Raw genomic sequence first — 13305 nt, 5'->3', positions numbered from 1 at the left:
ACTATTTGAGAAGCTAATAAAAAGTCTATTTAAAATAGACTATTTTAATATACACATGGCTGATTTTTCAAAGTCAAGCATACCTCATGTTGATACTTCATGTAATAAAGTCAAATGACTACATCTTTCTATTATTAAATATACCTAAAATGGGATAGCTAAGTGAAAAGAGTTTATGAAAGTATGCGGACATCAAGAGAAGAAAAACAGAAACAGAAACAGAAAGAAGAAACTTAAACAGAAACAATACAGGCTTTTTGTTGAAAAAATCAAAAGCTAACAGTTAAGTCAGCCAACCACAAAAAACTTTTAAATCCATTGCTATATGAATTGCCAAAATTCATCCCAAGAATAATATTGTGCTTATCACCCTAGGGATATTAAAAATGAATTCCTTTTGTACTGTGGTTCTAAAAGAAGTGATTATTGCAAATGATTAGGTAAATTATTATATGTAGTTTTTAGACCTGACAAAACACTATCATTCAAAAAATATTTTATTTAAAAAGGATATAAAATAATATGTAACTTGGCAACAAATCTACAAAATACCATTTCAATACCATTTTCATATGTAAACCCTACTGGTGACAGAATCATTGTAAGTGATGCTTTAGCTTATAAAAACCACTAAATACTATTTCAAGCTGTTCTTAAGTATTAGCAAAATAACTAAAAGTTTATTTTGTATTAATGATTTTTTTATAACCTAACTGTATTTGGATGTTGGTTTTTAATGCATGTGGAAGACGCACAGAATTTTTGAATGGCATTTTCAAAATAAATAAAATAAACAATTCTTTTATTAAAGAATAAAAGGGATGGAATACATTCACAACCCAACTCAATTATAATAACTGTAATAATGAATTTAATAAACTCATTATTACAGTGGTTAACAATAATAATGGTAATCACACAGTCACTAATAATAATGCCATGACAGAAAGCAAAAAAGTATAATACATAACATAATTAAAACTGTTTACTATACAAAATTGTTTTATATTAAAGAAAGATGTATCCTGAGGTTTATATTTAAACATTGTCATTAAACCTTGTCATTAGCAGCATTTCTACAGGTAACTGAGTGTTCTGAGTTAGCTAAAACTCTAAGATTATCCAACTGATTTTGAGGAAAAATGCTCAGTTCAAACATTTAGGTATAGAATATATACAAACAACTCAAGCAAAAGATGCAGCATAAAAAACTGATGTTCCTTATTTGAAACAATAATACAATCAAATTACTAGTAGAAAACTATGTTAACAGTTATATATTAATAAACTTTTATGTGAGGATGAAATATATATAAGTGACTACTTGGGACAGTTAATATAGTATAAGGATTTAGAGCTCTTACCCCGTATTTACACTGACGTGATGTAGCTCCATATTGGAAGCGACACTGTTCATCAGCATCATACACCTGACCCGGGGCCACCACAGGATAAAGAAAATCACGCTTGGGAGGTTCATTATCAAGGCAAGTACCACGGCCTGAACTGTCCAACATAAAAAAATCCAGGAATACTATTCTTTAGTAAAAAGGTGAAAGATTTATATGATCTGAAGACAAATTAAAGTCCGAACCACATTTACAGCTATGTAAATACATGTGTATTATAGAAAGTAGAAATGCTTTCTTATTATGGATCATTAATTCATAACTTTTCATAACTCATTTTCAAGATATTCATAAAAATGTTATTTTGTGTACCCCTCAATGATTAGTAGTTCACAGGATGTCTATGGAGATTCTCAGTCATCCAGGTCATAGTTGTCCCAAAGATGCTTTTTCAAGAAGAAAATTGACTTTCTGATTGTTCTTTGAAAACATTTCGCTTCTCATCCAAGAAACTTCTTCAGCTCTGACTGGATGGTGGGGAGTGGAAGGAATTATACTCCTTGCAGACAGCTGGTCATTTGCATTCTTTTAGCGAGTCGTTAAGGTTATCTGGAAGTTTATCTGTGTCATCAGGGTCACTTGAGTGGTGCAAATGTGTGTGGAACCTTCTTGGAACTGTTAAAAGGACTATGTTGTAGATGGGAGATAGATGATGTCCTATCCCTCCCCCTCTGTGGAGAGAGGGCTGTTCAATTTTGACATAAATGGCCTCTTTGATTCCTCTTTCAAACCAGCGTTCCTCTCTGTCCAAAATGTGGGCTTTGCTGTCTTCAAAAGAGTGGCCTGTGTCTTTTAAATACAGATGGACTGCTGAATCTAGTCCTGATGTGTTTGTTCTCCTATGTTGTCCCATGCACTTATGAAGTGGTTGTTTTTGTTTCCCCAATGTACAAATCTACACATGTCTCACTGCATTGTACTGCATATACCAGTTTTTGTCTGGATGTTTTATCTTTGGGGTGGACAAGCTTCTGCCTTAAAGTATTCTTGGGTTTGAAATGTGAAATGGCATAGGGCCTAGCTATCTTCGAGACCGCCTGCTGCCACCGACGATCTCCCATCGACCCGTGCGCTCCCACAGAGAGGGCCTCCTCGGGGTGCCATCAGCCAAACAGTGCAGGCTGGTGACCCCCAGGGGCAGGGCCTTCTCTGTGGGGGCACCTACCCTCTGGAATCAATTGCCTCCAGAGATAAGGAGAATCCAAGACCTCAGTGCCTTCCGCCGTGCCCTTAAAACCTTCCTTTTCCAGCAAGCCGGGCTGGCCTAATTTTTTAAGTGTTTTTAAGTGTTTTGTTTATTGTTTTTAATTAATGGGGCCAAATTTATATATGTATATTTTAACTGTATTTTAATATTTGTACTTGATGTTTTTACTTGGCTGTTCACCGCCCTGAGTCCTCAGGGAGAAGGGCGGTATACAAATTCAAAATAAAATAAAAATAAATAAAATAAATGTGCATGTACAGTATGTTATGTTGTCTGGAGATCCTCCTGAGCTTTTCCGATATGCCTGCAACGTATGAAATGACCATGTTGCTTCATTTATTGTTCTCTTCATTATCTGTTATGGAGGAGCTCCTGTATAGTCTTTTTTTGAGATTTGATGAAGGCCCATTTGGGATAGCCACACATTCTGAGTGCTTCCTTGATGTGTTTTTGTTCTTTTTCTTTCCCATCTTTGCTGGTAGACAGGCCTTCAGCTCAGTGATGTAGGGTTCTGATGACTCCCATTTTGTGGTTCAGTGGATGATGGGAATCAAAATGTAAGAGTGGGTTTTCTGTAAACTTCAATGTTAAGGCTTCTGTCTTCCTTAATGTTTACCACACAGTCCAGAAAGGCTAGACTATTTTCCTTAACATCTTCCCATGTGAATTTAATATATCTATCCACAGAGTTGATATGTTTGGTGAATGCTTCCAATTCCTGTGTTTTGATCTTGACCCAAATATTGTCCACATACCTATACCAGTGAGTGGTGCAATTTCCACCATCTAGTCAGAGCTGAAGAAGCTTCTTGGATGAGAAGTGAAACATCTTCAAAGAAAAACCAGAAAGTCCAGTTGCCTCTTGAAAAATCACCTTTTGGATAGTTCACAGGATTTTTTCTTTGGTTTTAGTGGTCTCTGAGCTTGATTGCTTACATGCAGATGTCTCATTACCCAACTAGGTAACATAAAATGTTAGGTAATGAGATATCTGCAAGCAAATAACCAAGCTTAGAGAACACCAAGGACTTCACAGTTCAATTTATTGGATCTATTAAATATACTCTTCTGTTGGAATATAACATTTCTACAATAATTCTTTCAGGTGACATGTATTTGACTGCAAAGGGTAAAAACAAAAAAGTAGTGATAAACCGGGTACACATATAACATATTACACAACTAACCAGAGATCTGATACAACAATCTACTTTGAGTTACAGAAATTGGAGCCAGGGAATATTTTGTTGGGTAGCAAGACTAAATGAAACCAATGGTATTCCACACCCCAAAGGATTTTCTTTACAGTAACCTAAGTTATAGCAAGTAGGGGAAAGTTACATTTTGTTGCTGCTATTATTAACCCTAGTGATCTGTGAAAAAGGATCTAAAAATAGATATAAATTTATCATTTCATTTCTATTAACTACCAGAAGGGCAAAACATACCTAGCCATCTTTAAAAAAAAAAAAAGAGTTCCTGGGTGTTCTTTTCTGTTTTTCTCACTAAGATTACCTTCTTTGCTTTTTTTCTTCCTCTAGTTCTCCAATGTTGACTACTGCCCTGCTTACAACTTCATCAATAGTCCCAGTATGTTCTCTTCAGCTCTATTTCATCCTTTCCTGTCTGCCCACCTCCGTCAGCTTTCTCCTCTTTTTGTTCTCTTTTATTATCAATCATGAATGTTTAAGGAAAAAAATGTTTTCTAAAACCCATGATATAATTTGGCTTCTTATTCCAAAGTATACAACACCTATTTTATTAATAAATTCAATTCTGTCCCCAAAATCAATGCTTAATTAGAAATAAATTTTACTAAAATTTTCTCCACACGCAACTTTTATCAAACATTACAGAAGACACTACACTTTATCATCATCATATACAAAGTCAAATGTCATTTAATCATATGAATGAAGTAATCATGTTAAATAAAGAGGCAAAACAAGTCTTTCACAACATGACATATGAAGTCTATATATAGTGAGGGCAGAATAAGAGAACAATGACATCCAAGACCTGAAGGTGGAGTTCTTGCGTTATGATGGGCAGCACTGTCAGTATTAACACTTAATATGTTCATCCTAAATGATATTTTGTAGTGATTCCTGTTTTCTACTCCATTCTATTTTCTGATTTTGTACAGCTAAATAGTATGAGCGAATCCGAAAGTGCTGATCATCCACTCTACATACTTTACTGGATTGGGGCTTATGACTACACGTTCTCTAGCATTGTTATTCACACTAGCAAGGTATAAATATGGGTGGAAACCCCCCACCAATTTATTATTGCTTTGAGAGAATACTTACTCTAAAAAACTGGTGATATAATCCCTACTGCAAGTTGACCATGAGAAGGGATTGGTGTTTGCTGTAATGTGAGCTGCCATAAGTTTTGCTGCTTCATGACCTTTGGTCCCACAAGAATTTCCAATTCCATCATGGTTCATACCAAAACTATCAGAAAGAATAAGGAGGGAAGAGAAACTATTTTTTATATGAGACAGCAAATGTAACAATACAGTATAAAAGTTCATATCAACTGAATACTGAAAAATGTTCTGAGAGAATGAGAAGTAAATAAAGGGATATAAGTAAGTTACATAAGAGAGCTATTAGCACAAAATTATTAGCATGTCTATATCAGGGGTGAAATCTAAAATTTTTTGCTACCGGTTCTGTGGGCGTGGCTTAATTAGTGGGCGGGGCTTGGTGGTAAGGTGACTGGGTGGGCGTGGCCAAGTCAATGTCACTTCTTTGCCCTTTTTTAACCTACAAAACACAACACAACACAACTGGCTCACCCACAATATAAAAGCAGCTGTCCTAGACTCAAAATGCCCCCGCAACAAGTAGGAACCTCATACAGCCACAAAAAGCCCCAAAAAACAATTTTCACACTTTACACACACACAACACAACACAACTGGCTCACCCACAATGTAAAAGCAGCTGTGCTAGACCCAAAATGGCCCCTGCAACAAGCAGGAACCTCACACAGCCACAAAAAGCCCAAAAAACCAACTTTCACACTTTACACACACAAAATTCCACATACAGCTTTGTGGAGATTTTGTGTGCTTGTGTAGTTAGAGTGAAACACTACAGAAACACACTAAATCTCAAAAAGCTGCACAAATATTATTTTATTTTAATTTATTTTTATAAAAAAGCAGCTAAATTTAAAACTTTCTAAACTTTAAATGGCTAGGTCTAAAAAAGAACTAAAAAAAACCCCAATTAACTATTTTTTTTAAAGCTCCCAAAGGGGAAAAAAACTTACCCAATAGAACAGGGGTCTCCAACCTTGGCAATTTTAAGACTTGTGGACTTCAACTCCCAGAATTCCTCAGCCAGCTTTGCTGGGAGTTGAAGTCCACAAGTCTAGGCAGGAAGGCAGGCAGACAGAAAGAGCTGCTCACCGATGAGCTCGATTGCAGGTAGGGAAATTCAGTTGCTTGCTGATGCATGGATTGCAATCGTCATGCGATCAGCAGCTAAGGTAAACAAGCTGGAGGCTGGGAGAGGGGTGGGATGGGGGGGAGAAAAAAAGAAACTTTTTTTCTTTTACATGGCTCTGGCGATCCAAGCTGAGTTGCCTGAAGAAGAAAAAGGCTCTGATGATTGGGGGGCTCAGCTGGGCATGGGAGGCGGGGGCAGGGATTTTTGCTACCAGTTCTCTGAACTGCCCGCCGCCATCGCTACCTACTCGCCTGAGCCGGTCCGAACCGGAAGCATTTCACCCCTGGTCTATATCGTTCGTTTCACTGTACAAATTTCACTATATTTACAACATAATCCTATCTGATTTAATGCCAGCAAAGATTACCATTTTAGAACCTTCACATAAGGGAAAAACAAATCAAGAAATATAAAGTGATTAAAAGGAAATTTTAAAAAACCCTAGTTAATATTTCAAATTAATTGAAACAATATATATCATTTGAAATTATTCAGAAGTGCCTTTCTATTTTTTAATATAGAAAAATAGTCTCCTCCACTAAAAAAGGTAGCATGAAAATACTCACTGATTCTAACAAAAATGTGAGTATGTATTTTTTTTTACTCCTATTTGCTGTATGAAGGGCAATTTTTCTTTTTCAAGATTGCATTCCCAGACATAACAGTCCCAAATGCATATTGGCTTCCAAAACACTTGACTTTAACTTTTTTTGATAAAACCTAAACTGGCAGTGTATTGAATGTCATATGTATTATTTGATCTCTTCTTTTATTTCAGTGGACTGAAGTAAATTGGACTACAGCAATATAAGTAACTCAAGAATGTCTTCCTTTTACAATTTGTCATCTTGTTCTAATATTTGAGATACTTTAACAGTCATTAATCATCATGTTACAAATATTTCTGCTAGATGTTATTCCACTCTCATAAGTGTTATTAAAAATTGGCTGAATTTAAACTTCATAGAAAACAATGGTTTTGTAACAGAAACCATAGTTAAATCCTTTCCTTCTTCCATGTTTTTTTGCTGAACACTTTGAAACCCCAGAAAGCAAATGGGAGTATGACTTTTCTAGTTCTCCTGTCGGCTTTTACTTCCATTCCCATAGTGTCCTCATGGGGTTTTTGGCAAAACTGTGATTTGAGCTCATTGTGCAGTAGTTCTGGTCTTTGGAATAGATGCCATCAGTATGATGAGGATACCAAATCCAGTGCTCTCTGCCTTCTAATGTCAAGGCAATCAGTATCCTTGAATATCAATAATGGGCTGGATACGGTATAACAAGTCCAATTATGTGGTTAAAGTAAAACTTGATCTGGATGAATGGCCCTCCCCCAGGAAGATGTAGTTTGGAATTGGAAGAGCACTTTTCCACCAGCTATCACTGAATTTACAGATGGCACCTGTGGCACAGAGCATATTTCAACTATTATGGCTAGGATGCTATAAGCCTTCCTGGACTAGACAGACAGTGAAAATTATTCATGTCTTAATCACAGTCTTCTCAAGATACTACACTGTGCTTTATGCACCTTTGATAATGTCTACAAATTGTAATTGGTGAAAAATGAAGCGGAAGACTGCTGACTAAAGCAAGACAAGTTCCATTAAGTTCCATCAGGTCCTTCAGCTCCTGCGGTCATTGGAGGAAATGGATTATCTAGACACTTTTCAGTCTGGCTTCAGGCTTGGCTACAGCACAGAAACTGCCTTGGTCACGCTGATGGATGATCTCTGGCGAGCCTGAGATGGGGGTCATTCCTCCATCTTGGTGCTACTTGACCTCTCAGCAGCTTTCAATACCATTGACCATGGTATCCTTCTGGGACGACTAAGGGAGTTGGGAGTGGAAGGCACCGTGTTACGGTGGTTCTCCTCCTATCTCTCTGGTCGGTACAGTCGGTGTTGGTAGGAGGATAGAGGTCGACCCCTAGGCCCCTCGTTTGCGGGGTGCCTCAGAACTCGGTCCTCTCCCTCCTATTTAACATCTACATGAAGCTGCTGGGTGAGATCATCCGATGATACGGGGTGAGGTATCAGCAGTACCCTGATTATACCCAGCTGAATATCTCTACCCCGCGTCAATTTAGTGAGGCGGTGGATATGATGTGCCAGTGCCTAGAGGCCGTGAGGGTCTGGATGGGAGTCAACAGACTCAAACTTAACCCAGACAAGACTGAGTGGCTGTGGGTATTGCCTCCTAAAGACTATGTTGATTGTCCATCCTTGGTTCTGGGGGGGGGGAGAAATTGTCCCCCTCAGAACGGGCTCGCAATTTGACTCACAGCTAAGATTAGAGCAACATCTGTCAGCTGTGGCTAGGGGGACCTTTGCACAGGTTCGCCTGGTGCACCAATTGCGACCCTACTTGGATCAGGAGGCTCTCCTCACAGTCACTCATGCCCTTGTCACCTCACGGTTAGATTATTGCAACATGCTTTACATGGGGCTACCCTTGAAAAGTGTTCGGAGACTACAGTTGGTCCAGAACGCAGCTGCGCGAGCTGTCGTGAGTACACCTAGGTACACCCACATTACACCAATTCTCCGCGAGCTGCACTGGCTCCCTATTGGTCTCCGGGCACAATTCAAGTGTTGGTTATTACCTTTAAAGCCCTAGATGGCTCAGGGCCAGGTTATCTTTGAGACCGCCTTCTGCCGCATAGCTCCCAGCGACCAGTAAGATCCCACAGAGTTGGTCTCTTCCGGGTCCCATCAGCTAAACAATGCTGGCTGGCGGGCCCATGGGGGAGGGCCTACTCTGTGGCTGCCCCAGCTCTCTGGAACCAGTTACCTCCTTAGATCCGGACCATCCCCACTCTATTGGCCTTCCAAAAAGCAGTGAAGACCTGGCTTTTCCGGAAGGTCTGGGGCCGTTGATCTCGCTGTTGCGATCTGGCGAGATCCGGCCATGAATGGTGTGAATGGGTTTTAATTGTTTTTAATGTTTTAATTTTTAATGTTTTTATATATGGTCTTTAAATGCATTGTAAGCCACCTTGAATCTTCAGAGAAAGGTGGCATACAAGTTGAACAAATTAATTAATTAATTAATTAATTAATTAATTAATTAATTAATTAAAATATCTGCACTGGCTAGCAATTGCTTAATGGGCACAGTTAAAAGGATCGGTGCTAGTCTTATGATTCTAAATGACTTAAAGCCTAATTATCTGTGGTACTGCATCTTCATTTATGAAAATGCTCTGGAATTTAGATTGTCCATTCTGTTAGAAGCTTCATCATCATATATATGAGAAAGGGTCTTATTCTTTGGGTCTCTCTAGTAATGAGATATTCTCCCTAAAAAGTTATGTTTGGCTCTTAGAATGTCTTTCATCAAGCTTCTAATTGTTGGTTATTTTAATTTTAACTCTATTATTTTGTTATTTTTAGAGTATGTATTGTATAAGTTATCAAGAATGTTGGAACAAACAGAAATATGGGAAAGAAATTCATTAAATAAAGATCCTCCGTGTATCCAAATAAATACTTTTTCCAGGCATAAAATACATATATATCGAAAATATTACAATATGGAAAGGAGAAAAATAGAGACTAATTTATATCTCTGCGCTAGATTATCTGATTGGAAATAATTCCAAACAATTGGTCACACTGCTATAACTCCCATCTTTTCCATTTTCCTTCTTTTGGTTTGCTGTTGTTGCTCCCTTAGAATAATATATTAATTCCGACCTTCAACATATCTGAACTAGAACAAGTATTCCGCTCCATAATGATGCATGGAAACGTGCACAATAAAGATTTCCACTTGAAATCCGTCATTCCCATTCTCTGTTTATCGTTCCATGTACATCTGCATATTTATTGCTTTTTAGCACCAACATATGTTCCTTTATGTCAGAACTGAAAGGATGTAGAATTGGAACTGAACTTTGCTCTTAATACCAGATATCCAAGTTTTGCTTTGCAGTTTCTGAGATGAATTACCAGCATAGAGGAGAAACTATTAAAAAAATACTATTTTCATTCATTATACCTCCTTATCCCAGTCCTGCATATGTTCTTCTGACATTTTAAGGAATGTTTACACTGTATGTCAAATTACTTGTAATAAATAAAGACCTAAAATAAAATGCATAACAAATCTAGCATATAATTCCTTGAAGCAGTTTGCAACAACTATTGAAATCTGTTTAGTTTCATCATTTAAAAGATGGTAACATATTCCTAAATGTGTTTAGATTTGTAAAAAGAAGAAAAGAAAGACATGCTAGAGATTTATTACTTTTATCAAAATAGTGCGGAAAGAGAAATGGAGATACACATACATACTAATATATTGAAATCACAGAAAAAAGAACGGAATACGCAAGATGAGTTTCAACTGTGTAATTTCTACATATATAATTAATTCTACTAAATTCAATGACACTTATTGCTCTCTAAATGTGTATTAGATTGTAACTGTCATTTTGCCCTGAGTATCAAATGTAACAATAGAATAGTAAGCTGCTAAGAATGGTTGTAGTGACTTGTTTTTTATTTGAAGAAACAGTTCATTATGCCAAGATGACTTCCAAAGTGTAAAAAATTAATGCCACAAAATTTGGCTTCAGTTGACTTTTCGTCCTAAAACATTAGCTAAAATTAAACTATCATTGCTGATCTAAACACTGCAAGATTTCTCTTTATTTTATTTTATTTGTAGGTAGCAAGCTGTATGTTTTATGTATGGTAACATACAGATTTCTTAAAAGCCATTGCTTCTTGTTCCTGAATTCTAGGTGTTAGCAAGATGTTGGCATCAAATACTAGCAATTGAGTAAATCTGGCTGTAATTCCCATTTCTGGACTGAATCAAAATGAACCTTGCAACAGAATTCTCAAACTATGGATCATGCCTTCTCAGATTAAGCATCTGGTACAAACCATAATGACAAAGATAATGACAAAACACTTTGCACTTGCATTATTTGCACTTGGTTCCATTTTGGATTAGATAAGTGTATCACATGGGTAAGTTCACTCTGTTACAGGACACATTTTGACATCCCCATCATTAATATGACTATGCTTGCATGAAGTTTCAAATGAATTAAAACATTTAATCTGGTTTGTGCAGATCAAGGGTGAGTATTATCAAAACTTCGTCTAAACTCTGTTCATTTTGACTGCACATGTCTGCAATAAATAGAGGGCATCAAAGTTCAAAAACTCCCATGATATTTAGTTTAAATTTTACAATAAGTGGTCTATTGTTAACTTTAGTTTCATTCATTTTAGGAGATCCTGGTATTGCAAAAGTGAGGACCTACAGTGAAAATAGTTTAAAATAATGTGATTAAATCATGTAAATGATTTGTTAATGTAAATCATGGTTAAAGCAGTTTTCAATGTGTTTCCAATTGAACACTGTGTTATAAGCAGTACTATATAATCTGATTCTGAAATGAAAAGGTAAGCAACAATTTTTGAGTTCAGTCTCAAAACATATATCCTGAACTGTACTGTTGTTACAGCATAGTTGTACAATGGTTGCATAGTATTATTCCATGCTTATATGGTTTACTTTGTGCTATTATAGCGATACACTGTAACAGTGATTTTATGCTAAACTGACGCAACTAGAAGTAATTTCACATCAATAATATATATGTGCTGCAGTAATAGCTCTTTCAAGATCATATGGTTGATGAAATCAAACAACAACAAAAATAATCAGGATACAGGTAAGGCAGCCAATATAAGAGGGCAAATTAAGATAATTAAACTAAATGTATTAAAAGTTTAAAAATATACGCACTTGTGACCAATCTCATGGGCTATGGTAAAAGCAGAGCCAAGGCCAATGTCTTCATTAATACTACAGCTCCTTTCAGGCTCACACATTCCAGCAACAGAGGCCAAGCCTGAACAAACAAAAGGAGACACAAAGGGTCATGCCAACGTGTTTCAGTCTTAAAAGCCTTAGTTATAAATGCCTGGATTATTTTTAATAACCTCCATGCCTAAAAGCAGCAGTTGGCAAAAGGTTAACTTTTTAGTCCTTGCAAAATCACTGGGGGGAACTTCACTTTGCCGGCTAGACATTAATATTTTTTGAACTGCAGTCATTGCTGGAAAATGTCTAGACTAGGGGTTAGATTTATAAATTTTACTTCTGGTAACTTGGGACCACCTAGTAACTTGAGCCAAGAGAGGGAATTCAAGCAAGCATTTTTATTTTAACATTTTTGAGGTTGCAGAAAGCAAAATGTATCCACATTACTTTTCCAAAAAGAATGGCTTTAAGTTTAGTGGGTTCATAAAACATACAAGTAACATTTTAGCTACCCAAAAATCCCCAAGTGATATATTCTAGAGAAATTTTATGAGAGAAAAATAACCCTCAGTACATCAATTGCAGAGAAAGAAACATTAATTTGTACTCACTATCATGTTTTTCTTTTATTACAGCATGAAATATGTGCCTTAAAAAAATCTAAAATGAATGAAAAGCTTCAGACATTTACATATGGAGTACTGTACATTATATACTTTAATGCAGGACTAATCAATTATCACTACTGATAATGGATCTGCTGCAGCCTTACTGATATATTTCTCAGAGTACTATATGCTTATCTGGAAAAAACATTAATGTACACCCCTAAGGATTATATGTATGCTGCAAAAATATTGTTACAGAATACTATAAAAAGAATAATTTTAGAACTCAATTGTGTTCGTAAAGAAAAAAAGAAATAAAAATAATATTGGATACTTCTTTTCTATAGGAATACATCACAAGTATTTCATGACTTCACTCTAGCTTTATAGAGGCAGAAGGAAGATTATTATAATTCAGGATTCCAACTGGTCTCTGCAGATGTTCTGCACTATCTCTCCTATCTGCTTCAACTAGCATGCTCAGTTATGGAAGCTATGCTATGGTATATATAAAATACCAGGAAATACTAGTATAACTGGTATAAAACAAGTTAGAAAATATTTTTACCTCAACCATACATATATCCTCTCTGTTAGCCATTTTTAACTCCTTAGTTGTCTTGATTATAATTACAGTATGCAAAAAGCTGTTAACTGGATGCATGTATGGCATTATTATCTGTAGCTGACCTAATTTTATGTGTTTTAAAGAATTTTATATAGAGAGATGATTTCTATTAGCTTCCCGGAAATTCGAAAGGAACTAGAAATGAAGATAGTCTGATGTTTAATCTTCAAGTATATGTTTGGTTTACATAGCAGTCACT

General features: G+C 36.4%; 1 protein-coding gene across 1 annotated transcript in view; it reads right to left on the bottom strand.

Moving 5' to 3' along the window:
- Positions 1-13305, bottom strand: part of ADAMTS6 (ADAM metallopeptidase with thrombospondin type 1 motif 6) — a 96071-nt gene that overhangs the window by 48133 nt on the left and 34633 nt on the right. Inside the window, exons 8-10 of the mRNA XM_070935857.1 lie at positions 11853-11958; positions 4929-5075; positions 1365-1506 (exon numbers count right to left, since the gene is read on the bottom strand). Coding sequence (XP_070791958.1) covers positions 1365-1506; positions 4929-5075; positions 11853-11958 — 395 coding nt within the window. The remainder of the gene's footprint in view (positions 1-1364; positions 1507-4928; positions 5076-11852; positions 11959-13305) is intronic.

The sequence above is a fragment of the Pituophis catenifer genome, unplaced genomic scaffold (assembly GCF_029215685.1).
Source record: "Pituophis catenifer annectens isolate HBS135680 unplaced genomic scaffold, rPitCat1.0.hap2 SCAF_2, whole genome shotgun sequence".
In the NCBI taxonomy this organism is placed as follows: Eukaryota; Metazoa; Chordata; class Lepidosauria; order Squamata; family Colubridae; genus Pituophis; species Pituophis catenifer.
Note: the sequence above shows the minus strand (reverse complement) of the source record. Positions and strands in the feature narration are given on the sequence as shown.